At 45.9% G+C, this 26,423-nt stretch overlaps 1 protein-coding gene across 1 annotated transcript in view; it reads left to right on the forward strand.

Moving 5' to 3' along the window:
- LOC149354392 (nose resistant to fluoxetine protein 6-like) overlaps nt 1-26,036 on the forward strand; it is a 57,641-nt gene extending 31,605 nt beyond the window's left edge. The window contains exons 9-15 of the mRNA XM_089575975.1: nt 15,530-15,695; nt 16,646-16,728; nt 18,749-18,871; nt 19,069-19,189; nt 19,806-19,995; nt 20,721-20,863; nt 25,740-26,036. Coding sequence (XP_089432101.1) covers nt 15,530-15,695; nt 16,646-16,728; nt 18,749-18,871; nt 19,069-19,189; nt 19,806-19,995; nt 20,721-20,863; nt 25,740-26,036 — 1,123 coding nt within the window. The remainder of the gene's footprint in view (nt 1-15,529; nt 15,696-16,645; nt 16,729-18,748; nt 18,872-19,068; nt 19,190-19,805; nt 19,996-20,720; nt 20,864-25,739) is intronic.
- Nucleotides 26,037-26,423: the final 387 nt, after the last annotated feature.

Below are 26,423 nucleotides of genomic sequence, written 5' to 3' on the forward strand. Positions count from 1 at the left end.
CGAAAGGTGCAGCAAGTACAACCGTTGGGACGCTACCGCCTGCCTGTACAACGTTGTTTTCTTCCTTGTTGGCACGGCTCTGACTTGGTTCGACCACCACGAGGAAAATCTTACGACCTGGAGCCGGTTTGTCGAAGAAATCAAGAAGACATTCGGGGATACTCTTGCGAGGAAGGAACGCGCTGAACATCAACTTTCCCAAAGAGCTCAACTACCCGGTGAAACATGCACGAAATACATCGAGCAAGTACTGAAACTTTGTCGCATGGTCAACCGGCAAATGCTAGAAGAAGACAAGGTAGGGCACCTTCTCAAGGGGATTGCTGAGGACGTGTACAACTTCCTGATTTCCCGAGACACCCTTGCTACGGTGTCGGATGTCATAAAGCAATGGCTTGCATTTGAGGCGCTTAAAGCACGCCGGATAGCACCTAAGTTCGGCCGGCTCTCCAATATGACAACCGTCGTCAGCATCGACATCCCCGAGCCAGAAGGCGTCGCCTCTATAGTCAGGAGGATTGTACGCGAGGAGTTGGCGGCTCAGCGGCGACGTACAAATTTTGATGAACTTTACCAACAGGCTTCGAAGCCCATGCCATCATGGGAGCAGCGTACGCAATCGACTGCACCAAATAACAACGACCCATTTTACAACTCCGGTATTGAGCAGAGCCAACAGTCGAAGTCGCACCCGTACTTCCAGCAGCTTCCATCCCATCCTGGTGAAGTACCTCGTGGTGCGTCTCGTCGTGCGTCCGTCGCCTCTCCTCGGCCTTTAAGGGATCCTGCTGCGAGCTACCAAAGCCGCCAGCCACCGGTATGTTACGGCTGCGGGTTCAGCGCACACATCTCCCGCTTTTGCCCGCGTCGCCGATTTTCTCTACCCCCTGTGCAACGCGCACCACGCTTCAGGAATGACGCCCAGTGGGAGCAGCCACCCGCTACCTTCTATCGGCCTCCTTCTCCCCAACGCGGTGCACGCAATGACTCCCCTGTCTCCGATCGCAGCATCACTCCGCCGCCGCAGCGAAAAGGCCGTTCACCATCCCCACGTCACCGTTTCGTTTCTCCACCGCTGGGAAACTAGGCGGTGCGACCGATGGAGGTAAGGTCGCCGGACAGTCAGCATCGCGAATACCTCTACCTATAATCATGCTCAAGAACAAGGTGTCAGTGACTATAGACAATGTTGAAACGGATGCTTTAGTTGACACTGGTGCCACTGTGTCCGTTATGAGCTTTTCAATTAAAAACCGCCTTCGACAGAAAGTTATGTTTGTGTGGTACAGAATCGGTACGCTTTGTGGACTTGGGGGTGTAACTTTAGCTCCGGTTGGCCTGTGCTACGCTTCAGCTGTGCTTGGTGACGAGTGCTACTGAACAGAATTCGTTGTGCTGAGACGTGCCACGCATGACGTGATCTTAGGTGTTGACTTTTTGCGCGAGTGTGGTGCAACACTAGACTTCAGTGCCGGTGAAATTTCTTTGAAGCCAAACATTATCCCCGTATTAGTGGATAATTTGCCCCAGCCTCATGAAGGAGTTCTCTCCCTGCAGGAAGATGTGCTGGTGCCGGCGATGACGGCAAAATTTGTGCCTGTGAAATCACCCCAACCTTTCGTGGGCACGAACTCATTAGTCGTTGAGCCAAATTTCTCGAACGGGGCGAAAAAAAATATTTTGGTGCCACGCTCGGTCGTCGAGGCAGTGGATGGCGGCGCACTCATCTGGACTGTGAATGTGTCAGAGGAGCCTCTTCGTCTTCCTTCTGGTTTAGCACTCGCAAGATTTGAGAACCATGTGAGCCACGCCATTGAAACTATTTCTGATGTCAGCAGAGCAGCGCCCGGGAAGTCTGACATTTCTGCTGAGCTTGAGCGCATGGTCAACAAATCACTCCCGTCTAGTGAACGCCATACGCTGCAAGACATCTTGGCACGTCATGCTCAAGTGTTCGACTTTGCCTCTACGGGATCGGCTAGCCATTTCCCAGCCTCTCGAATAGAGCATAAAATTAACACAGGAAACGCACCCCCTATTCGCCAGAAACCTTACAGAGTCTCCCCGGCAGAGCGCAAGATCATTCAAGAACAGGTGGACGAAATGCTGCAGAAAGGAGTAATCCGCGAATCTTCCAGTCCGTGGGCCGCCCCTGTGATCCTAGTGCGGAAAAAAGACAACTCTTGGCGATTCTGCGTTGACTACCGTCGTCTAAATGCGCTAACAAAGAAAGACGTATACCCGTTACCTCGCATTGACGACGCAGTCGATTGTCTGTATTCGGCGTCATATTTCTCCTCTGTAGATTTGCGATCTGGTTATTTGCAAATTCCTCTGAATCCATTCGACCGTGAGAAGACAGCCTTCGTAACCCCAGATGGTTTGTAAGAATTTAATGTAATGCCATTTGGATTATGCAACCCCCCCGCAACGTTCGAGCGATTTATGGACACGATCCTTCGTGGCTTAAAATGGGAAGTCTGCATGTGTTACCTGGATGATGTCATCATTTTCGGCAAGACCTTCCAAGAGCACAATGAAAGACTCTATATCGTTCTCGAATGCATCTGATCGGCGGGACTCATTTTGAACTCAAAGAAGTGCCATTTTGGGAACCGGCAAACTCTAGTTCTTGGCTTCCTCGTCAACCAGGATGGTATCAGGCCGGATCCGCAGAAAGTCGCCCTGAAAAGCCTTCGGAGCTTCCTCGGACTCTCTTAATATTTTCGTCGCTTCATTGCTGGCTTTGCGCAGATTGCCCACCCCCTAAGTTCTCTTCTGCATAAGGATTCGCAATTTGTGTGGACCCCCGAGTGCGACTCCTCCTTTCATCAGCTGAAATCTTCTCTAACGTCAGTACCCCTCCTGCGGCACTTCGACCCTTCTGCTCGGACGGAGATCTACACTGACGCCAGGGGCGTCGGTCTTGGGGCGGTGCTTGTCCAGCTGCATGGTGGGGCTGAGTACGTTACTGCCTATGCCAGCCGCACGTTAACAAAATGTGCGCGCAACTACACTGTCACCGAATTGGAGTGCCTCGCCGTTGTGTTCGCTGTGCACAAGTTCCGACCGTATCTGTATGGACGCCACGTCACCATTGGTACGGACCATCATTCTCTCTGCTGGCTCATCGGACTTCGCGATCCATCTGGTCGTCTGGCGCGCTGGGCATTGCGCCTACAAGAATATAACTTTGCTGTTTGCTACAAAAGTGGGCGCCGTCATAGTGATGCAGACTGCTTGTCACGCCACCCGTTGCCAACCTCAGCCAATGATGAAGACGGTTTCGAGGAGTGTTTAGCCTCGTGCGAGCCGACGTTCCCCAGTATGGCGACCTTTAGCCGAAAGCAACGTAGGGACCTTTCACTGCAGCCCCTTATAGAAGCAGCAGAAGGAGGAGTAGATTCAACCCCATTTATTATCAAAGATGGTATTTTGTTCAAGAACTACTCTGTCGATGGTGCTGCCCTGCTTTTGGTCGTCCCGAAAAGTCTCCGGTCGCAAGTCTTGCACGCTATGCACGATGACATCACATCTGGTCATCTAGGCTTCTCTCGTACCCTCCATCGAATTCGGCAGCGTTTCTATTGGCCGCAAGTTTATAAGACCACCAAGCAGTACGTTGCGACATGTGAACAATGCCAACGCCTTAAGGCACGAACCACCACGACGGCCGGTCCTTTGCAGCCCGTCAGACCACCCATTTCCCCTTTTGAAAAGATTGGAATTGACATGCTTGGTCCTTTCCCAAAGTCTGAGAGGGACGCCGTTGGGTGATTGTCTGCGTGGACTATCTTACCCGATACGCCGAAACCGCGTCTCTCGCTGCCGCCAAGGCTGATGATGTTTTGTCGTTTCTTCTCTACTCTGTTATTCTTCGCCACGGCGCATCCCGTGTTATAATAAGTGATCGTGGACGGCAATTTACTGCTGATGTCGTGGAAGAAATGCTCCGGCTCTGTGGATCAGACTACCGGCACTGTGCTCCGTACCACCCGCAGACCAACGGTCTTACCGAACGCACCAGCCGTACCCTGACAACTATGTTGTCCCTGTACGCCGCTTCGTCTGACCACCGAAACTGGGACGCCGTGTTGCCATATGTGACGTACGCTTATAACACGGCAAATCATGAGGTCACAGGGTATTCTTCCTTCTATTTGCTATATGCCCGAACTCCCCGCGTATTCCTCGATACCATCTTCCAGTTTTCCCTCAACGACAACGCGTCCGTTGCCCAGATACTCTGCCGTGCCGAAGAAGCCCGTCGTATAGCCCGTTTACGCACCCTGGCCTCTCAACGCCGCTCAAAAGAATACTACGACTCACATCATCGAGCAGTCACTTACTCTCCTGGAGAGTTTGTCTGGCTTTGGACGCCAACCCGCAGGCGAGGATTGTATCAAAAGTTTCTGTATAAGTACGATGGCCCCTTCGTCGTGTTGGACCGATTGAATGACGTGAATTACGTTATCGCCAAGGTGACGACGGATAAACACCGTTCCCGCAAGACACAAGTCGTTCATGTGGCCCGCTTGAAGCGCTGCCAGCGTCGATCTGCCTGACATTCTCGAGGACGAGAATCGTCTGCCCTCGGGGAAATTGTTACGCCGCGTAGCGGCTTACTGAGGACTTGGAGGAAGAAGAGGGAGGAGCGCGCAGGCTGACCTGGGCTCCGAGCTGTTTGCCATCTGTGTTCCGTCCAGCCTTCACCTGTATAAAACCCATTTCATCCGCTACAATATGAATGGGAAGATGCGATGCAAAAAGATGTGGCTCTTGCTCCACCACCTGCTCGACCCAACGCACACAAAATCCACACAACGCAACCAACTCACGACACTAATTCACCAGTATCAGGGTACAGACGCAGAGCTAGTCGCCGAACTGCAAAAAACGCTACCTGAACACGACGCATACAGACCCCCTACCGGCGTACGAGGGCCTCCCTAATGAGACCCTGGACGCAGACATAGTAGATGCCGAGGTCTGGTTTGCTCTGGGTCAGGTGCGTACCACCTCCGCGGCGAGACCGGACGGAGTGTCGAGCAAGACGCTCAGAAACCTAGACCCCAAGTCTGTCGCGGCTCTGACAGACCTAATGAACACGTACTGGAGGGAAGGTGAGATACCCCAGGAATGGAGGCATGCACGGGTGACCTTCATCCCCAAACCGGGAAAGAAACTCTCGATCGAGAATCTGCCGCCCACCTCCATCACGTCTTGCATCGGAAAACTCATGGAGCATGTCATGTTTAACCGAATGCAATATTACGTTCAAGACCGCGACCTACTTCCTCCCACAATGATTGGCTTTAGGGCTTGCTTTTCCACGCAGGGCGTGATGCTCCAGCTTAAAAGGACGTGCCGGACCCCCCACCCGGACCGCGACGAAGGCAGTGCCCGGGCTAGACCTGAACAAGGCCTTAGACAACGTCTAGCATGAGGCCATCCTCCCGAACCTCTCTAAAATAGACCCGGGGGAACGGACATTCAATTACGTCCGATCATTCCTAACCGAGCGAACCGCAGAGCTTGCATTAGGTGGCCTCAAATCGGAGGCCATTCCTCTGGGAAGCCGAGGCACGCCCCAAAGCTCGGTGCTCTCTTCTTTCCTCTTTAACCTTGCTCTCATTACACTACCCCTCAAACTCGCCACCTTGCCGGGGCTGCAGCACACCTTATATGCGGACGACGTCACCCTAGGGTAACCACTGGGAATGACGGCCAAAATATAGGATACCCTGCAGCAGGCAGTTGATATAATTGAAACTTACGCGTCGGGAAAGGGCATTGAATGCTCACACTCAAAATCGGAACTACTTATTTATTTATTTATTTATTTATTTATTTATTTATTTATTTATTTATTTATTTATTTATTTATTTATTTATTTATTTATTTATTTATTTATTTATTTATTTATTTATTTATTTATTTATTTATTTATTTATTTATATTTTACCCGCAGCGCCATTTGGCATTACAGTGGGGGGTTGATACATTAACACAGCGCATAAATGCAGGTAAACACAAAAAAAGAGAAACAGGAGCCCCAGCATTCACAAAGTAACCAAAGAATAACAACATTGACGCAATGCGCATCTATGTACAGAATTTGGGGTACAAGAAAGTCAACTGTGTTGTTCACCCAATAAAGGTGTATTTTAGGAAAAAGCACCAACGCAGTAGACATGCATCTGCAAAAAAACTTCAAATGTGTATTTCACGCAGGTATACTGCGCATTGACAGGAAGACACAGGTATACACAGTGAAACGCACGAAACGAGGAAGCAGCGCACAGATAACGACGCACCGTCTAGCTATGAAATGACGTGACATTGTTCAAAGCGGAATAGGATTCATTTGATGAGATGGAAGTAACAACGGCCGGCAAACGGTTCCACTGACGAATGGTCTTCGGAAAAAGAGTCGCTGTATGCTGCCGTCCTGCACTTATATTCCTATTCTATTCTTGCATGGGCAAGCCCTATTCTTGCCCATGTTTATAACATAATATTATCAACAGGTACCTTTCCTAAGAGGATGCAAATCACCCGCGTTGTTCCCGTCTTCAAGCGCGGTGATAAAACTGCACTGAATAATTATCGGCCTATATCAATAGTTTCAGTATTTTCTAAGGGCATTGAGAAGATAATGCATGAGCGATTACTCTCATTCTTCAACCGCCACCATTTGATTGCAGACTTTCAACATGGTTTTAGAAAGCATCGCTCTACGGAAACAGCCCTCCTGAGCCAAAAAGAAATAATTTTAGACGCGTTCAGGTGTAAGCATATGGCATTAGGCATATATATAGACTTCTCTAAGGCTTTTGATTTAATTAATCATTCCATCCTTCTTAACAAATTAGAAATGTATGGTGTGCGTGGAATTGCCCACTCGCTTTTGTCATCTTATCTGTCCCACAGGTCACAGTTTGTAGAAGCAAATAACGCAATATCTTCACGGAAGGCAGTTGCCACTGGTGTGCCGCAAGGAAGCATTTTGGGTCCACTTTTATTCTTAATTTACATAAATGAAATTGCAAGCTGCACAGATAATGCTACATTCGTTTCGTATGCCGATGACACAACCATTTTTATTACAGGCAACGTGGAAACAGATTTAGAAATAAAGGCTAATAAGATACTGTCTGACTTAGAACGCTGGTCCGCGATAAACTGCTTAAAAATCAACCCGATGAAAACAAAAGTAATCTTGTACACGCCTAGAGGTAAGATGTTGACAACTAATATGAATTTGTGTCTGGGCAGTGAGCAGTTAGAGATAGTGGACTCCGTTAACATCCTTGGGGTGCATTTTGCAAAGCACCTTACCTGGAATGAGCATGTTGATCACCTACAATCAAAATTGTCATCTGCCATTGGTGTCATTGCTCGTCTGCGTCGCATTCTCCCGACCAAGGTAAAATTAATGTTGTACAATGCACTGGTGGTATCTGTCATGCAGTATTGCATCATGGTGTGGGGCACAACTGGCGTGACAAACTTGCAGAAACTACATTTGCTACAAAAAAGAGCTGTACGTTACATAGCTGATGTCCATTATACATACTCCACAAAACCACTTTTTCCAAAATATGAAATTCTTCCTTTGTTTTGTTTTTATAATTACAGGTTGATGTTGTGCTACAAAGGTTTTGTAAAGTTTGGCATTGATTACATAATTCATCTGGCAGAACTACAAAAAAAACACAAATATTCGTCAGACCCGACATAAAGAAATGTGGTTTGTACACACCCCGAGAACCTCCTAGGATGAGCAATCTCTATCTTATACATTACCTTCGCTGTTAAACTTACTAGACCGACAAAATTTTGATCCCTCCAGAAACCGAAACTGTCGCATTAAACATTTTTGTCAACTTCTTCATTTGCAAGACTAAACCATGCCTTCCTATTCGCCTAATTTTGTTCACCACTGTTGCTTATGTGTGTTGATTTATCTGTATTACCTTTTGTTGCTTCTCCGATTGATTGCCGTCTTGTTTCATTCTGTATTACCCGTTGCTTTGTGATATTTTTTTCTTTTTTTTTGTGTAAGACTGGCCGTCGTCCTGCTGTCATGCCAACTAACAAGGGGTCGGGACCTCGTCAAGCTGTTCGAGCTTTTAGTCCCGTACTCCTCCTTTTCTAAGGAAATAAAATGAATGATTGATTGATTGATTGATTAATATTCATGTACCTTTTGATAATGGTCAAGGCGTGCGGATACGTAATGTTGTTTGAAGATGTATGTTTCGCGTGGAATGCCAATGTGGGAGTAGTATATGTTATGGAAGAGTTTGAGCCTCAGCTTAGTTCTCCTCTGTTCTAGTGATTCCCAAACAAGGACTTTTTTTGCTATTGTTGCAGTGAAGTTGCGTTTGCATGACTTACCAAGTACGTATCGAGCCGCCAAGGACTGAACTTTCTCAAGTTTTTCTTTGTCACCTATGGTAGGAGGATCCCCCACCGTGCTAGCATACTCCAACACTGACCGCACTTAAGTTTTGCAAAGGAGTTCTTTGGTAGCTTGCGGGAAGGAACGAGTGTTTCGGCGGAGAAATCCTAAGGATTTGCAGGCCTTTCCAACTATATAACCTACGTGCCGATGTCAGCAGAGCGATGACGTGAAATAGACACCTAAATACTTAAATTCTTCAACTATTTTCAGACTTGCATTATTTATAGTATATGTGGGTACTAGCTTTGTACGTTTCCTCGAAAACGCCATGCACACTGTTTTGTCCAAGTTGAGATTCATTTTCAATTTTCCGCACCGTTATGAACAGTGTCAAGGTCGTTTTGAAGGACATCACGGTCAGCATTACATGTTATAACTTTATACAGGATACAATCGTCTGCAAACATCCTCATGTGTGACGCTATATTTTCAGTGATATCGTTAATGTACAGTAAGAAAAGAAGAGGTCCCAAGACGGAACTCAGAGGGACGCCTGATGTTACATCAACAACATCAGATTCAGCTCCATGCACCATTACAAATTGACGTCTCAAAGTGCAGATATTCACTTACCCAGGCAATTATGCGACAATCAATATTATAAGAGTACAATTTCTTTATAAGCAAATCATGTGGAACGGTGTCAAAAGCTTTACGAAAGTCTAAAAAAATATAGTTGACAGGGGTGCTGGCATCTAAGGCTTTGGCAATGTCATGGGCGAATTCAGTCAGCTGCGTGATGCACGACAATCCTTTTCTGAAACCGGGCTGGTAGGGGTTTAACAAGCCATGGTTTTGAAGATGTTTTATAATACTTGAATACAGAATATGTTCGATAAGTTTGCAGGGAACTGAGGTAAGTGAGATAGGACGGTAGTTTGACACTATATCGAGGGCCGGATTTATATATCGGAACTACTGAAGCGACTTTCCAATCGTCCGGAAGGGAACTATCTGCCAGTGATTTTTCAAATATTATTTTCAAGAACTTGAGCTTCACCGGAGAACTACCTAGTAGCATCGTGATGCCATTCCAGCTAAAAAATGATTTTCTGAGGATGAGGCTGTAATCGTGAAGGGCAAGGCTGAACCGCTGGTGGTTTTCGATTTCTTAGAAAATACTGAGGCAAAATATGCATTGAAACACTATGCTTTATCTGCAGCATCACTGACTTCTGTTCCAGCTTCCAGAAGAAGTGGAATAGATAGGTTATCCTTTTTGTTTCTTTTTATGTATTTCCCAAGTTCTTTAGGATTTTGGCTGATTCTAATGTGATTTGAATCAAAGAACGCTTTCTTCGCCTGTTTCAGTTCAGATTTTACCTGATTTGTTAGTAATTTAAGCTTATGGAATCCATTAGTGATTTATTCTGTCTCACTGCTGTATAAGCTCTCTGCTTTCGTTTTAAAAATCTTTTTAATGACACATTGAACCATAGTTTGCTTCTATTTCTTTTTGGAGTTAATATCCAGGAAGGAACAAAGCGGTCACGGAGCTCTAAAACTTTTCTTTTAAAGCATGACCAGAGCTCTGCAACGTAATTAGTTTCAGCGACAGTTTCAAACACAACATAATAACTATCTAGTGCTAAATTAATTTCCGTTATGTTGGCCCTTTCATAATTGTAGACATGACGACATTTAGAATATTCCTTCACGATTTCTAAATTTAATTCATATATGACAGCCTCATGATCGCTAATTCCCGGCACTACTCTTGTTGACTCAACTAGTTCAGGTTCGTTTATGAATAATAGATCTAAGATATGCTCCCTTCGAGTTGGTTCAAGAACATTTTGGTTTAAGGAAAATAGGTTCATTAAATTTACCAGAGCCTCATTGAGCCCCCCGGTGGCTGGAATGCTAGCTTGCTGGTGCCAGTTGACGTTAGGCAAGTTGAAGTCACCGCCAATAACTAAAAAAACAAATTGTAATTACTTCAGTCAAAGAAGTCAGTGTTATAAGGTGATGAAATGCACTTCCGGGTGGCCGGTAAAATGAACAGATAGATAAGGTTTTACCATTATGGAGCCTCAACTGACATCATACTGCTTCATACGATCCGCAATCGATGTTTATCTGGGATGACTGAATTTTTTTGTCGACCAGGATGAACACACCCCCTCCATGGCCATTGCGATCTTTCCGGTAGCATGCATAAGATTCTGGAAATACCTCACCATCACCGATATCGCTCGCCAACCATGATTCAGTTCCAATAACTAGCGATGGCTTGACAGTATGGAGAAGGCTACTGAATTCATCAATCTTATTTTTGGCGCTACGACTATTCACCACCAGACACGAAAGCCTCGCGAGTGTACCGTTACGTGGTCATTCAAAGCGTACAACTTCGCTAGTGGCGTCATCGTAGATGTATTTGGTGTCATTGATAAGCAGCATGTCTAGCTTGAGTTTGACGTTATCAGTGCTGTCTGCTCTGCATTTTGCGAATTCCCAAAGATGCCGTCTTTTTCGTCTTAATGTCTCCGAATAATCCTCGGACACGCTCATTCCTGTGCCTTTGAAGCTTTTGCGTTTTGCATAACCTTCTCTTTTTCCTTAAAAGAAGAGAAATGAGCTATAATCGGCCGTTTTTTCCCCTGCTTGAATTTTCCAATCCTATAAACCCTTTCCACTGTTGAGAGCGAAAAACCGAGATTTATTTCGCACACTTCCTTTATAGCGCCTTCTGAATCGGACCAAGTTAATTTCGTGCGGGTTCTTATCTTCTATGCCGTAAAAAACTAAGTTGTTACGCCTGCCGCGGTTTTCAAGCTCGTCAACTTTCGATAACAAGAATTTCAAAGATTTTTGGTTGGCTTCACTGGTCGTTTTACATGCTTGCATTTCCGTCTCAACTTTCGCAATCGAAGCAACCCGTGATTCCAAAGAATTAATCCTGTCGGTTAGAGCTTGTAACACTGAGCTTTGTTCTATCTGATTGGTCTCAATAATTTCATTTTGGCCATCTAGAATCATCTCCAACGTAACTTCCGAGTTTGCCCCTGGATTTAGCTCAACATCTACACATACAATGAGCAAGAAAAAATAAAAAGAGAAACGCCGCAACAATACGAATCTAAATCGTGCACGACGCGTAGGAATTAAGTGAGATCTAATACACTTGTAGAGGGCTTGGGGTGTAACCGGCAGTAAAAACACTGAACTGCGAGCAGTACGGTAGTTCACTAACCTGCACAAGCAGCAAAAAATGCGTGAGTGGCACTCCCATCGTCGCGCCGGTTCCACGCCCCGGTAAAGCGCTGGGGATGTCCTCCTTTTGTAGGCGGTTTACTTTGTCGTGGTCCCAATGTTCGTGGTCCCAATGTTCATAGGTCGGAAGACTGCACTGGTCAAAATCAGCTGCCGCGCATGTCATGCGCTCAGTGTAATTGCCTTGGGACGCTTTACTGTAGACTGTCGATGCCGTGCACATTTCGTTCATGTTAAGCTGGGTGGCATGCTGTTTCGTAGCCACAACAGTGACAACAAGCACAAGGAGCAAAAAATTCGTGAGTGGCACTCCCAACGCCGCGCCGGTTCCACGCCCCCCTTTTCGTCGTGGTCCCAATGTTCGTGGTCCCAATTTTCGTAGGTCGGAAGACTGCACTGGTCAAAATCAGCTGCCGCGCACGTCGTGCGCTCAGTGTCATTGCCTTGGGACGCTTTACTGTAGACTGTCGATGCCAGTCTGCTCTTAGGGCCAAGCCACGCGGTAGAAACACAAATCTGAGCCCGCCGAACCATCAGAATCTGTATGTGCAAGGGCTTCCGATCGAGGAGGTCCAAACCATACGCATACTGTGCATGTACATACAGAAAAATCGCAAAAAAAAAAACGAAACAATCAACAGACTCACGGCCACGGTCAATGAGACTGTGCGGCTAATCAGACGGATCTCCAGCAACAGATGAGGCATGAAAGAAAAAGACCTATGTCGACTTGCGCAGGCTTTCGTGCTCAGCAGGACTGTCCATTCCCTCCCCCGCGGTACATTAGTGGAGCGGGAGAGGTTGTCCTTTACAACCTCACTCTATATTCTGTCCATTCCCTTCCTTGCCTGCAACTGCAGCTCGCGGAAAGCAACAAGGTCGACACTACAATCCGGCAGGCCTACAAGGCGGCCCTTGGGCTCCCGCGCAGTACGTCCACGGAAGGTTGCTGGCCCTTGGGGTTCACAACATACTCTCGGAGCTGTGCGAGGCGCACCTCGTTTCCCAGCTCGGACGAACCAATCGTACGAGCGCGGGAAGGGCCATCCTATACAGACTAATGATGGGCGAACAGCACCCAGAGAGGGACTCGAAAACGCAGTTACCCATGGACATCAGGAAAGCTCCTTTGATTAAGCCCCTACCCAAGAACATGCACCCCGCGCACCACGAAGGCCGACGAACAGCGAGGGCTGGCTCCGTACACACCATATGCGCCCGGCACGACAACGTGGCGTACGTGGACGCAGCGGAATACCGACACACCCCGAGAAAAGCGTTTGCACTGGTCGCGGTGAACGGGAACGGCGCTCTGTTGACGGCCGCGTCGATAGAAACCACCTCCTCCGAGACGGAAGAGGAAGCGGCAATAGCTTTGTCTGTAGCGAACACGCGCGCTGGTATTATATTCAACGACTCCAAAACAGCCATTCGCAATTTCGCGAGGATCACTTTAGGCTGTGAGAGCGGTGGGAGGCCGTGTTGGTCAGCTTGGACCCCAAGATTCAAGTACGGGAAATCGAGCGGGCCAATGAGGTCTCCGCCAGCCATGGGCTAGCGGCCACCTAGTGCGTGTCTCCTGCAACGTGCTCTCTACGCAATAAATGTTTTACAATCCAATCCTCGATTCTCCTCTCCTGCAGGCTGTGAGCGCTGCGCACGGCACGATTTGAGGGCCATCGCTTTGAAGGCCAGCTAGCAATGACAGCGCTAAATGTGAGCCCTTGCGGCATGAACAATCAAAGCCTACTCCATCCTTTTTTTTCGGAATAATGACGCTCCGCTAAAAGCAGATTTAAGATTGCGCTGCATTTTCGAGAAAGTATTGTTCTTTACGACGCTGTTCTTTTCCAGTCGAGCGAAGCAAAGATTCCGGTAATTTAGTTAAAGATGTTGTTTCACAAGAGAAGTCTCAGAAGCACGATAGTGGCTACCTAAATGCTAGGACATTTTCTTTAATGCGTGGTATGCATTTTTTTAGCAAGTTTAGGAGCGAAACATTTAAGCTTGGCTCCTCGAAGTGATGCACTCCCGCGGCTCTACTGCTTGGTCAATATAAATTTCATGGCTGCTTGAAAGAGAACAATTTTATTTTATAGTTTTTTCGTTTTTCATTGACTACAGCAGAACCGTACCTGGCCAGGGTTGGCTTAAAATTTCTCGATGACTGCTGGTACCAAGGGATGATGAGGTTAAGTTGTGCAAAGATGACGCTCCCTCGGTGACACATCTTGAATAGTTCCTCGAAGAAACTTAGGGAATGCTTGTAATGCCTGTGCTTAATCAATATTCACCACTGTAGCATGATCGGAAATGATGTAGTCATCGTGTGATAGAGTAAACTTCACGGAAAAATTGGTACTATTTTATAAACTACGGAGTTGAAGATTCTGAGGTTAGTTTGAAAACGTCATTCACTGTTGTATATCATAACGATTTCACCCATGACAAGTCAAAGCTCACACTAAAAAACATCTTTTCTGTGACTCGCTCCTCACGTGGCATCATATACCTCGGAATCGCGGCAGAGTTGTGCAGTCGCGACGGTCAAACGAGCACCTTAATTTATTTAAATATTAACAACTGCAATCATCCCTAGAAAGACGATGCTATAATGTCGTTACAGCTACTAGTACAATAGAGCTCTTGGGCACACGGGAGATAGATTGCCATATACTCTATAAAAATCACGTTTTCTATTCTGCGCCACATCATAAGCTCGCGTGTTTACTAGCAAAAAAATAATCTCTACGATGCATCCGTTTTCCGCGGAAACCCATACTGAGATCCAGAAATTAAAGTGACTGTTATAGGCGCATTACATACGCCAACAATCGCGAATAGAACACCCAGAGCAATGCCATCGAATGGAAAGAATATCGTGCGAAAAGCCACACTATGACTAGCGAATTAAGCAAGATTATCAGCTTTCTGATGATCTCGAAAAAAGTTTCAAATAGACACACTACACTTTAGATACCAAGAAATGTCCAGCATCTACCACAGGACAGTGTGCTTCGTCGCAACAAAGTCGTTGAGGACGATATTGTGGATTCACTTTTTTCTGAGGCTGATGTCACTTTTTCCTCGAAAAATCGAGAACAGTACGAAGCCATTTTCACGCCGGCTTGTGCACTGCAATGCGCTGCAAACGGGTATAACACGGCACTAAATGAACAGTTCCAATTTTAAGCGCACAACTCAAGGGAGCTCGACCTGCAGCTGAGGCAGACGGCCGGCGCATGGCGGCGAAGAAAAACAAAAACACGACCAAAACGATTCTTACACCCGCGCATTTCCAGGGCGACTGCCTGAGGGGGCCAATCATAGTTCAGAAAAGCGCCGAGCAGATAGACGGGCGAGGAGGATGTGCGAGGGATTGCGGCGTGGCGGCAAAGTTCACAGAAATGCGCTACTTCCAATATCAAGGGGCTTTATGACGAAAAGTGCGACGGCCGGCATCCATTGACCTTGGCGCCGATGACCAGACACAGAAAATATAGGAAGTTGTGCCTTAATCGATATGGTCACTCTATTGGAAATTCCTTTCTTACGGAGATGGCACGTTCGAAGACTTTGGAAAAGTAGGAATGCTGATTTTTTTTTACGCCCTTTCGTCGGGCATTTCTCTGAACTTAACTCCCACCAGCTATTCCAACCCGATGCTGCTGTCAATTTCTATAGCTTCTATTTGCTAGAACACTGGATGAAATGTAATTAGTTCAGCGATTTTCAGAAGCGTAGCAGACACCGCACGGATTGATGCTGTCGGCTGAGCTTCAGATTTCAAAATGCCAAGCAGTCGCTTTATGTTATACAAGGCCCTTTCTTCTCACCCACAGGATCACCGTACCCCTGTTCTTCATGTTCATGTGCATGTACTTGCTGCCGCTGATTGCCTCTGGACCCAATTCAAAGGACCTTTACAATAAGTTCTACGCTGAAATGCGCAAGCATTGGTGGGATTTGCTCTTCATGATGCGCAACTGGAGAGCGGACCAAGAAGTGGTAATGTGAAGACGTTTTTACTTCTTTCAACTTGAACGAGCTACCACAAAAGTTCAATTTGGTGGAGTAGAATTGGAGTGGTCAAATTTATGGCCCAGTCCAGCAAGCTACCGGTATCCGCGCGCGCGCGCGCACGCACACGCACACGCACACGCACACACACACGCAAACGCACGCACGCACGCACGCACACACACGCACGCGCACACACGCGCTTACGCAGAACGCACGCCCACGAACGCACAAAGAGGCACATGTAATACAGCCAGAACCGCCTTACAGACTTTCCCAGAACGCCATAATCGGATTGTTGGATCGGTCCCCGCACCTTACAGAATCAGGGCAGAATAATATTGATCCAAAAAGTATAACTGCCTCTGGGGTTTAGGTTTCGAGCAGACATTTCTCTTGGGCAGCATTTGTCACTCGATGCCGTAGAAGTGTATCATAAGAAAATTATTCGAACGACATAATTGCTCCGCCAGACTCAGCGACTTCGCTTTGCTTTTTAAACTTTGCTTGGCTGTGAATGAAGTAGTTTCCTCTGTAAAGCTGACTTTGTCGTTAAAACGGCGGGATTGTATTTGTAACTGACTTCTTTCATCTAGAAACACTGGTGGATAGTTTTTGACGATTTTTATGAAAACGACTATTTAAATTTATACATTTAAAAAAATAGGACGAATGGTCGTTACTACACAGATAGACTCAATGTGAGAGATGACCAAGAAAAGCAGACCTGTGTCAACTTTCTTTCACATCTTGCAGCAGTGGTCAACGACTTCGTCGGGGGCAGGTCAGAAGTTTAGCAATGTGCAACGCGGTTTGCTGTCTCCGCCCAGTCTATGAAAATAACTTAATGCATTATAAAAGTGTTGCAGTTTTTAAGTGCATAATGTGCATGTGCCTTCCCGCCATCTGTTACTCATCTTCATCTATTTTTCTTTCAGACCATCTTCAATCATCTGTGGTTTCTTTCCGCAGATTACCAACTCTTCCTCGTTGGCGTCGTGGCTATTCAGGTGCTCAAGACGTAGGTACCTTCCGTTCTATCTGCTGAGGATTTCGAACAAATCAGTGCACCTCTGCATCAAATGACATTTTTTCTTCGTGCATCTTTTGATACCTAGCGCTCATCTTTGTCAGCACTTGACATTAATATTTTATTTTAACTGTATGAATGCGCGGACACCGAACACCTCGAATATCAATAAAAAATTTCTAGTCGTTAGATTACATTTGATTCCAGAATTTTACATTCAGCATCCTCGAGGTCAGTACAACCCTTTAGTAGATTAGCCAGGATCGTGGCGTATTAGGTTAATGCGTGCAATATTATAAGAGGAGCCGCTTCAAATGTAAAAATGAATCCGCAAAACTTCTTTCAAAGTGAAAGGAAGGCTTATGAGCCCATCAAGCGCTGACACGAAAGAATATTGATCAGGTTTCTTTGTAAATGCCTGTTTAGCAGCCCAATTTTTGAGTGTATTCTCTTGCTGAGAACATTGCACAAAGATATAATGCTAGGCCTAACACTGTTCTCCTGACATGACATCTTTCAATGTTATCTTAAGAGTGCCGAAAGAACGACTTCTTGGAACAATATTAGGCTCTGCTCAGTTTTCACCACAACGGACGATCCTTTCACATTCCCGAACTGTAGCGCATCGAAGACAAGCGACGAAGAACGAGGTGAACAACACAGCGCTACTTCCTGCTCGACCAAATTTTCCAGTGTCAATGTATTGCCGAACCTTATTCTTCGCGATCTCCACGTTCCGAGAATAGGTGCCCGGCTGGTTGCCGAAATTTAAGCGATATTCTGCAAAACCGGGTTTTTTTTAGAAATCCGGCACCCGGGCAAGTGCAACCACGCAGGCTGGAAGCGTAGAAAGCGGAAGCTACCTGACACCTGATCTGGAATTTGCCAGAAAACCAACGCTATATGCCTGTTTGCGTGCCGGTGACTAACGCCCACGTTTTACTGTTTGAACGGCGGCGCTCGCTGGGGATTTGATGTTTTGTTTTAACGGCTATGGCTTGTTTTACCATTTTGAAAAAAAGAATTGCAACTATAATCGCGATCCCCATATTTGCTTACTTACTATACTACCCAAGTGTTACTGCATATGGAAACATCATAGAATAAGGGCGTTCATCTGTAATGAAGTAGCATGGGCAGTTGAGCTAGTTGGTAATCCATTATACGAAACAACAGCGCAATCAGACTAAAGCCGAAGCTCAGAACGAACACCACAAGCGCTGTTTTAAACTGCAGGAACTTATTTTCGTTTCATATTCTGACCTTGCGCTCTTGATTTGCTAAATGTTTAAGTTTCTTCCTTAACTGGGCGATCAATTGTACGATCCTCTGCGCAATTTTATCTCTTGTCGCTTCGAATCCAAGAAAAAGTTATCAAATTTCCATGTTATTCAGTAATCAATGGGACTTTCTCCTCATACTCTTGCTTTCACGATGGCGAAATGAAATTGGCAGTGACATTTTATTTGTTGCGCTCTTATATGTCGCAGGTATAAGCGGAACATTCTTTACTTTATTTGAAAAAAGCATTGCGAGTTCCAAGGCATGGAATTCACATGTTTGACTCTCTATCCCTCGTCACCTATCAACTTCTAATTTTTGGAAAGCGAAATGTTTGGTCCTTTATTCCCCATTCAAACCTGAAAATTTTCCTGCATTGCATTCTCATCAAATACAAATTCTCTCTTCGCATGTTCCTCAGGTGTCTAATCGATCGCTATCATGAGTTTATAGATAAAGCGTGGTGGCAAAGAATAAACGCGATGCCCTGTAAGTATCTACTGTAATTACTTTAAAATCACGAAATACATTTTATGATCATTAAGAGTTTTTCTTTGGAAAATCAACATGCGCATTCTCAAACGGAGGCCCATAATACACTGAGGATGTTTTGTGAAATCAGCAGACTTATTTTAGATTTCTGATTTCACACTGATTTCTGTTTACATAACTTTTAAACACATTTTTTTTGGCATGATGGTCTAAAAGCTATTTCCATCTCTCTCTTCAGGAGAAAGTGGCTCGTCGCCTGCGCCTTCGCTCTGCTGTCCCTTGTGTGTTGCGGCATCTCTGCCTGGGAGATATACGGCACTAATATGACACCGTTCGTTGTAGCACTCGCAGAGAACTTCAGGTAATACTTCTTGCTTCCCACTCTGTAATCTGACGTGGAACTACGCGTGAAGCGTCTGGTCGGGAGACAACGAATATTCTCAAGGACATTAAATAAAACATGTGCATTTCAGAGCGCATAAGCCTGTTATTAGCTCGGGCGCACGTTGATTCTCACCAAAATAAAATGGCGACATCTTTTTTAAATTTTTCTTGCAGCACTGTTGTAGACACGCTGAACTACTCCTACTTGCATCCTTTCTATCATGGCGTCTGCTTCTTTTCCGGCTGCCTCACCTTTCTCCTCGTGGAGAAGTACGGCAAGGCGAAGATCTCAAACGTGAGTCAGACGGCCTCGACGCTGCTGCGGAGAATTCGCGATTTCACGTAGTACTGTTCTGAACATTGCGCACTATTCTGAACACATTGGTTTTTCCAAAGAAAAACCAATGGAAAATTCTCGGCCGTTTTGACAGCCAGATAAGATGTTCTACTTCAGGAGCATTGCGTGGCGTCTCTACGGAACCGATCAGTAGCTTCTCAGATCAACCTTTGCGTTTTAATGATGCTCTATGTTTATCTAGAGATTTTTTGTGTGTTACCTAAACCCACCGAGAATAAATTCTGGCGGTGTTTGCAGCAACAATAAAAGTACACCTGCCAGCTGTAAGAAGAAAAACATAAGAAAACTGGATATTTCGGTGACATGTCCATGGAGGCAAAGTAGGGAGAGCAAAGGTGCTCCACTTTTTGAGAAGTATAACATACCAGTCATTATGAATACTGGCCACCACTAAAATCCTGAGTGCGATGAATCAACACCAGACACGTTATTTGCCACGCACATATCAGGGATGAACAAATAGGACGCAAAACAAAACGGAATGCACAATATTCACGGTGTACGTCTCGTTTGATTTTAATCAGGTCTTCGGTTTCATGGCAACTGTTTGCAGATGATCCTGGCTTCATTGTGGTGCATAAGCCTGTTCTGTGGACTGTATTGCCTGTTCATGAAGCTTGAGTGGTACCGAAGCAACGAACGCCACTCTGAGACGAGGCGGATGTTCCATGCTTTCACGGACCGCATTTTCTGGTCCGTTTGCGTCGCCTGGTTCGTCTTCACCTGCGCCACTGGCAGAGGAGGTACGGCTAACCGCGTGATTTCGTAAAATACTTGATTGGACAGCTTGTCATCTAGAAAGGTTCGTAATTTGCGAAAGCGTTTACTCGGCGGTTCTTCGTGCGTATGCACACGTGAGCACGCACACACCCACACATTCACGCATGTACGCGCACAGTTCACGCAGAGAGAAATGGAGCCTCAACATTTTTTTTTACCCTAGTGTGAGCCGGATAAGGAAACGTTGGGAAATCTTGTCACTGCTCACTTAACGCTATGTCCGATGAAATGCTGTGAGCATTTGGACTACTGCTATTTATAGAGCAGCTTTTCACTTTTTCGCCCAGTAAGGATCTAAGCAAACTGGGCATACCTTTGAACCAGTCATAGATTCAACGCCCCTAAGGAGAAATTAGGCGAAGCGGTATCATGCTAAAAAGCAGAAAAAATTGTATCACGTTCCTCGCGAATATGCTGATAGCGCAATACGATGTTCTAACTAATGCCTGAGACAAATTTTTTTACGTTCATTTTTTTTTAGTCTTTTACCTTTCTGTGAGGGACTAGTACATTTTTCCTTAGCGGTACCAGGCCGGAGCCTGAATGAAGGTTTCTGCTTCAAGCCTGTGGCAGTTCGCTTGGGAGGCTAATTGTAGTTGCGTATTGTCACAAAGAGTGACAAAAATTTGTCCTTTTCTGTGCATTCTTCGTATTGTCTGTGACCACTTCCGGGATCTAATCAACGCAGGACTCGTCAACCGCTTCCTCTCCTGGGATGGATTCGTGCCGCTCAGTCGGTTGTCATTCTGCGTCTACCTTATCCACGCGCCCATCTATGTCGTCACTCTTCATGTCACCAGGGAACGCATTTTCTTCTCCCACTACACGCTGGTAAGTTCGCTGAACATACTTTGAGTGCCTGCCACATTAACCTTCTCGACTTTTGCACTGTCTGTTGGCGACCTAGGCGTATATACAGGACACGTTGGCTAGGAAAGACACCAAGGATCCTTTTTCCCTTTTCATAGTGCGTTAGTAGAAGCCAAGAACAAAGGTGTCCAGAACGAGCAACGTATTATAGCAGTTAGATTGCAAGCACATTTCAAGAAATTCAAACGTTTCCTAATAAGCGCCGAAGCCTGACTTTTCTTTACACAGAATGAACAAAAACGATTTGAAAAAGTATATAAAACTGCCTGGCATATAGAGTATTTTTTTTTTCCTTTTTTCTAATGGTATACATTGAAAGGAGGTCTGCTTACATTAGTGTGAACAGATGTAAGCTCCAGCTGTTGAATATCGTTAAAATGAAGTTCGGAAGGGGCCTGCAGTTTTATAGTTTACTTCTTCACATTTTCTGCAGCACCATGCAAGTGTAATTGCAGAGGTATACATACATACAGAAGTCGAACGTACAGTATGGGCTAACCACCTGTACAAGATGCAATTAATGGCGGCAAAAAAGAGAGCGTCAAACATGTATTCACATCCGTCAAAGTTCTGACAAAAAAGAAAACACAAAAGAATAAAACATTATGGGGTACGTAAGCAATTCTAATGATGTGTAAATGAAAGAGCACTGTTTGGAATTCAGTGTGTCACTGAGTTGTTTTCGTGGGCTTCGGGTAAACATTCTTCGCTGCAGCAGCTCGCATCGCACGTTTCCCTGTGTTCCAATGGTCACGTACTTCATCGGCCGTGAAGGACAACCTGCGGTCACGCTTTGCTGTCTCGCCTGATGATGTAGACGCGAGCAATTTAACTTGGACGGCGAAGGCTCCATAGCCGCAAAACCTCACTCTCCGAAAGCTGAAGGCCCACTGACGAAGGGAGAACGGACTTCCCCTTTTGTGTAGTCTCTAGCCGCATTTACATGATACGACTGGGGCGCATCGTATTTTGTAGCGTATGTCGCGGAGCTACACGACACTGTTTACATGTACCACATCAAGTCAGGCAGGGCAGTGGCATCGCTCCGAGTGCATGCGGCGGAGTAGCCAGCCGCTACCATTTTGAGCCTGGTCTGCTTTGTCATCACAGTGAGGGGGTTTTGTGTAGCAACCCCGGGATGGAGGAGGGGAGCCCCCAAACCTGTTTCCATTCATCGCAGGAGTTGCCTTCCCGTTCTCGGAGGGAAGAATCGAATTTATGGTGATGAGGTCACTGGCGTGCCGCATCTCTGCCACGCTTTTCTGCCACGTGTGCCTGCCACGGGTGCCTTGCCACGGCTTTCTGTCTACGGGTGTTTTTCACAGCGAAATAATGCTCTCGCATTGTGCGGTGAAAAGCAACTGAAAACTAAACATTGTGAAAAATTTGCCTGTGTGCTTGGGCTTTTAAGACTCTATATTAAATTATAACACATCTCCAAACCAAAACTTTAATTTGAAACCAACGTTTGGGAGCAACTGAGCGCTGAGCATGTCACAAGTCCGACAACAGTGATCGGAACATAGCGTATACGTCTGGCATCCCACGACCTGATGCGCAAGCTTGTTCCATTCAATGATGGCATGCAGAAAAAAAAAGAGTGCTTGAAAGCATCAGGACGGCATTTTGTCTCGTAAATTTTTCATCAACATGAAGCAAACAAGTTCCAAGATTAATATCGATTTCATTGAAGCATATGCGGCGGAGAAATTCCAACCTAATTAGCAATCGGCGCTCCTCTAGCGAGTCCCAGTTAAGCTCCTGCTTGGTATAGCTACTCTGAATATTAAAAGAATAATTTCTAGCAAAAAAACAGAGCTGCAAAATTTTGAATGCACTCCAGCGTAGCACAATGGCTCCCAGTAGACTCAGGAAATTCCTTTTTAAAAAGATTAACACTAGTTATGCTTTTGTAGAAAGGTATTCAAATTGCTTTCTCTGAAGTGAGGGCAGCGGAAAAATAAGCACTGAGATATTTACAATCTATTCTTTTAGATAAAGGCTGGTCGTTTAAAAGATAATCCGACGCAATATGAGTACTCCTTGCGCGTAAAGGGAACACAGTAGCATTTTGCAGCATTCAAAGTCATGTACCAGTTTTCGCACCAGTGTTGAATGCGGTCCATGTTTTGCTAGAGATTCTCTGTGTCATATGAGGCACTAATTGAATAATACAAAATGCAGACATCCGCTTACAACAGCACTTGGCAAGTAACATTTCTGACTATGTCCCTGACATAAATTAAGAGCAGCACAGGCCCTAACACCCATCCCTAAAAAGTCTGAAAAGTGACCGTTCATCAAAACTCGTTGCTTTGGCCCTTCAATATAGTACTTAATTCATTTTCAAAACACTTCGCTTGTTATGCCAAGAAACTGCAGCTTATGAAATAGCAGGACGTGGGGAACTGCGTCGAAGGCATATTTAAAATCCAAAAATACGCTTTCAACCTGCTCCCGGCTGTTACACACAAAGAAGAAGTCATCACTAAATTCTTCTAATTGCGTTGTACATGAACGGCCAGCCAGAAAACCATGTTTGGATTCAGTAAAAATTTTATTTGGTTAAAGGTGTTTAATCTCAGAACTACAAACGATGTAGTCGATTATTCTACAACAAATGCAATTAAGGGAGATAGGCCTGTAATTTACAAGACTTTTCCGTCAATCACCTTTGTGAATCGGAACTGCGTTGGCTTCTTTCCACTCCTCAGGCAGAGAGCTATAATTTTATGCGATTTATTCAACAAATGAAGTAAATAATGCGCAATCATACTGGAGCTGTACCGCAGGACATAAGAACCGTCAAGCCCGCCTGCAGAACTAGCTTTTAAATTCTGAAGCAGCTTTTAGGCTCCGTTGTGGATATAAACTACAGAGAAAGTTTACTGCATCGGAATCGGAGCGAATGCACGGATTTGTGCTACGTAAAGGACGACGATGAGCATGCAGTGCCACGGGACGGAGTGCTCGCGCTATGACAGCTGCGAAGAGACAAGGGAACAGACGACGGACAATTTGCCTAGAGTTTGGCAACCATCGGGTTATTGCTTACGCACTAATGACCAGGTCTGGTATACCAGTAGTTAGCGCCTCAGACACTGTGGGGAGACTTCCTGAATAGGGCAGAGTAGAGAAAGAAAATTGTTAAATGAACAGGCCTTCTCGTAATCGTCATCCGCCGTAACGCTGTTGCAGCCTATTAAGTACGGTATGCCCTTGGGTTCTCGTCCATGAGTTTTTAAGAGTTCCCACATCTACTTAGAATTTGTCTGCAGCTTAGCTCCTAAGGCTGAAAAATAGTTGCCTTAGTGTCCTTTTCCTAATCTTTATTTGTTTGCCAAAGAGCTTTAGAGAGCCATAGAGATTACGATCCGTGTTTCTTGCTTATCTGGATAGGAGGCGATCCCTTTGGTTGATAAGCAATTGAGTCTCACAAGTTAACCCGGGCTTATCGCCTGGACTTTTTCGAGACATGCATTTTCTATGAATGCGCTGGTCAATTACTTTTTCAAGTATATTTTTAGTCATTATCCAAAGCCCATTAGGGTCTAAAATTTTCCTGGCAACAGTGAATTCTGCTAGGAGGGATTCAAGCTTAGTGAAGATGGAAATATAGTCGCCCTTCTTATGGAAGTAAACCCGTGTGGAGTAAACCCTTTTGCTTCTAAAAATTAAAGGCGCACCTAAAATGATTCGGCGCTTTGTCACGAACGTCTTCAAATTTAGCGCAGTTTTGGCCAAAATAAGTTTTTCGTGATCATTGACAAAGCAGTTGAAGAAGCGTCTTCAAACCTCCCGAAAACACCCCTCTCCTTGCCTAATCTCCACGGCCGACAAGCGAGATGGCGCCAACGGTGCAATCGCTGAGAGAGCGGCTTGTTTTGCTTCATCGTCGCCGCAGACTGCGCGAATATCCGACTTCGTCATATTGTTTAAGACAAGTACCCCAAACAAATGCGGTATAAAACAATTCTTCCGACTGAATTTCATATCTGTGTGAAGTTGGAGCTCACATAATTCTCCGGTTTAGCTGAAAGAAGCATACGACAGCGTGCCTTTCATACGGAACAGCCCGTCTACTAGACTTCGGTGTAATAGACCGCTTAGAGAGACACCGAGGCCAATTCGGGACAACTCTGTAAAAAGTCATTTTCAGCTCTCTTTCGCTATACTGACGTTCGTCGGGCAGCAAAAATCGCATTTATCGGCCAGAAAATTGCAATAAAATGTCATCCCTCCAGTTCATTCATTCTCCGTACATGTTCCCTTACGAAAAGGACGAGTTCGCACCGTATTGACGTGTATAGTGGCGTAATGTAGCCTCTGAGATCCCACACCAAACATGATGTCGAAGCACGTATTTTTCTCGTGAAGCAGCCCGGTGAGGGCGACAGCTAAATGTCGGATTCGGGTTTTCCTACCTTACAACAGCTCCGTTTTCGGTGACAATGGTCTCTTTTTCATCAGAATGGCGTAGTTTGTTTATACAGGGCTACTTCTCTTTGTACCTAGTGTTCCTTGAAATATTCTAGCTATTCAATTTGAAATTATTCTTCGAATAGCCTATTTGCTTCCGATTCGCTTCGAACCTGAAATTTTCTATTTGCCCACACCCATAAATCAGCGAGGTGGGCGGTGCTGTTCGCTCCCTCTTCGTCGCACGGTGCGATGAATTCTTGGTAGCGTGCCGCGCTAGATTTTTCGTCACGCGAATTTCAAAGGGAGAGTTTGCTAAAATAGTGTCAGCCTTAATGCAGCTACCAATTTCAAGCAAGTTAGTGACAAGCGAGCTTTTTAGGTTGCCGCTTCATGCTGCTGTACTGCGGCTTCGCAGGTGTCTCAGTGCTTCGCCGTGCTGGTGTGGAGCTACATTCTGAGCTACTTCCTCTTCATCGCCTGCGACGCTCCCACGGGGCATCTAGAGAAGCTGGTGTTCATGCCCCAGCGGCGAAGGGACACATCGCAGAACGGCGCGCCGGCGAACGGTGTCATCAACAGCGGGATCAACAACCACAACAATGTCAAGGACTTGCCTGTCGGCATCATCGAGGAGGGCATAATCAAGAACTTCAACGGGGCCTCACCGCCGGCAGGAGACGGAGCAGAGTGTGACGGAGACTGCCGTTTATGATGCTACTATCGTGGGACACGCTTGTTGGGGGACGGCGTAATCAGTGTGCGATGATTCCTCAATAAATGCACAAATAAATAAATCAAATCACTTTTATTCAAACAGCTAGTAAGAAAATTGGCAGTGGCTTAGCTCAGCTATGCCAGGAGATACGTAGTGAGAGGTACGGTATATCCCTGGTTACGTCCAGTTGTTTTGCTTATCGTCATGGTGCGACCAGTCGAGTTTCTCGCGTCTCCTACGCTGCACAGCGTCGGCCGTCGGTCTCGTCGGCCGCCATGACAGTGTGTTTTTCCCCCGGCGCTTGGACCGCGACATCCCCTCCTCTTCACCGTTGCCGCGCATGCGTAGTAGACCTGCGTGTCGCGCATGCGCCGTCTCTCTCTC

The sequence above is a fragment of the Amblyomma mixtum genome, chromosome 3 (genome assembly GCF_055824585.1).
Source record: "Amblyomma mixtum isolate Tamu chromosome 3, ASM5582458v1, whole genome shotgun sequence".
Lineage (NCBI taxonomy): Eukaryota > Metazoa > Arthropoda > Arachnida > Ixodida > Ixodidae > Amblyomma > Amblyomma mixtum.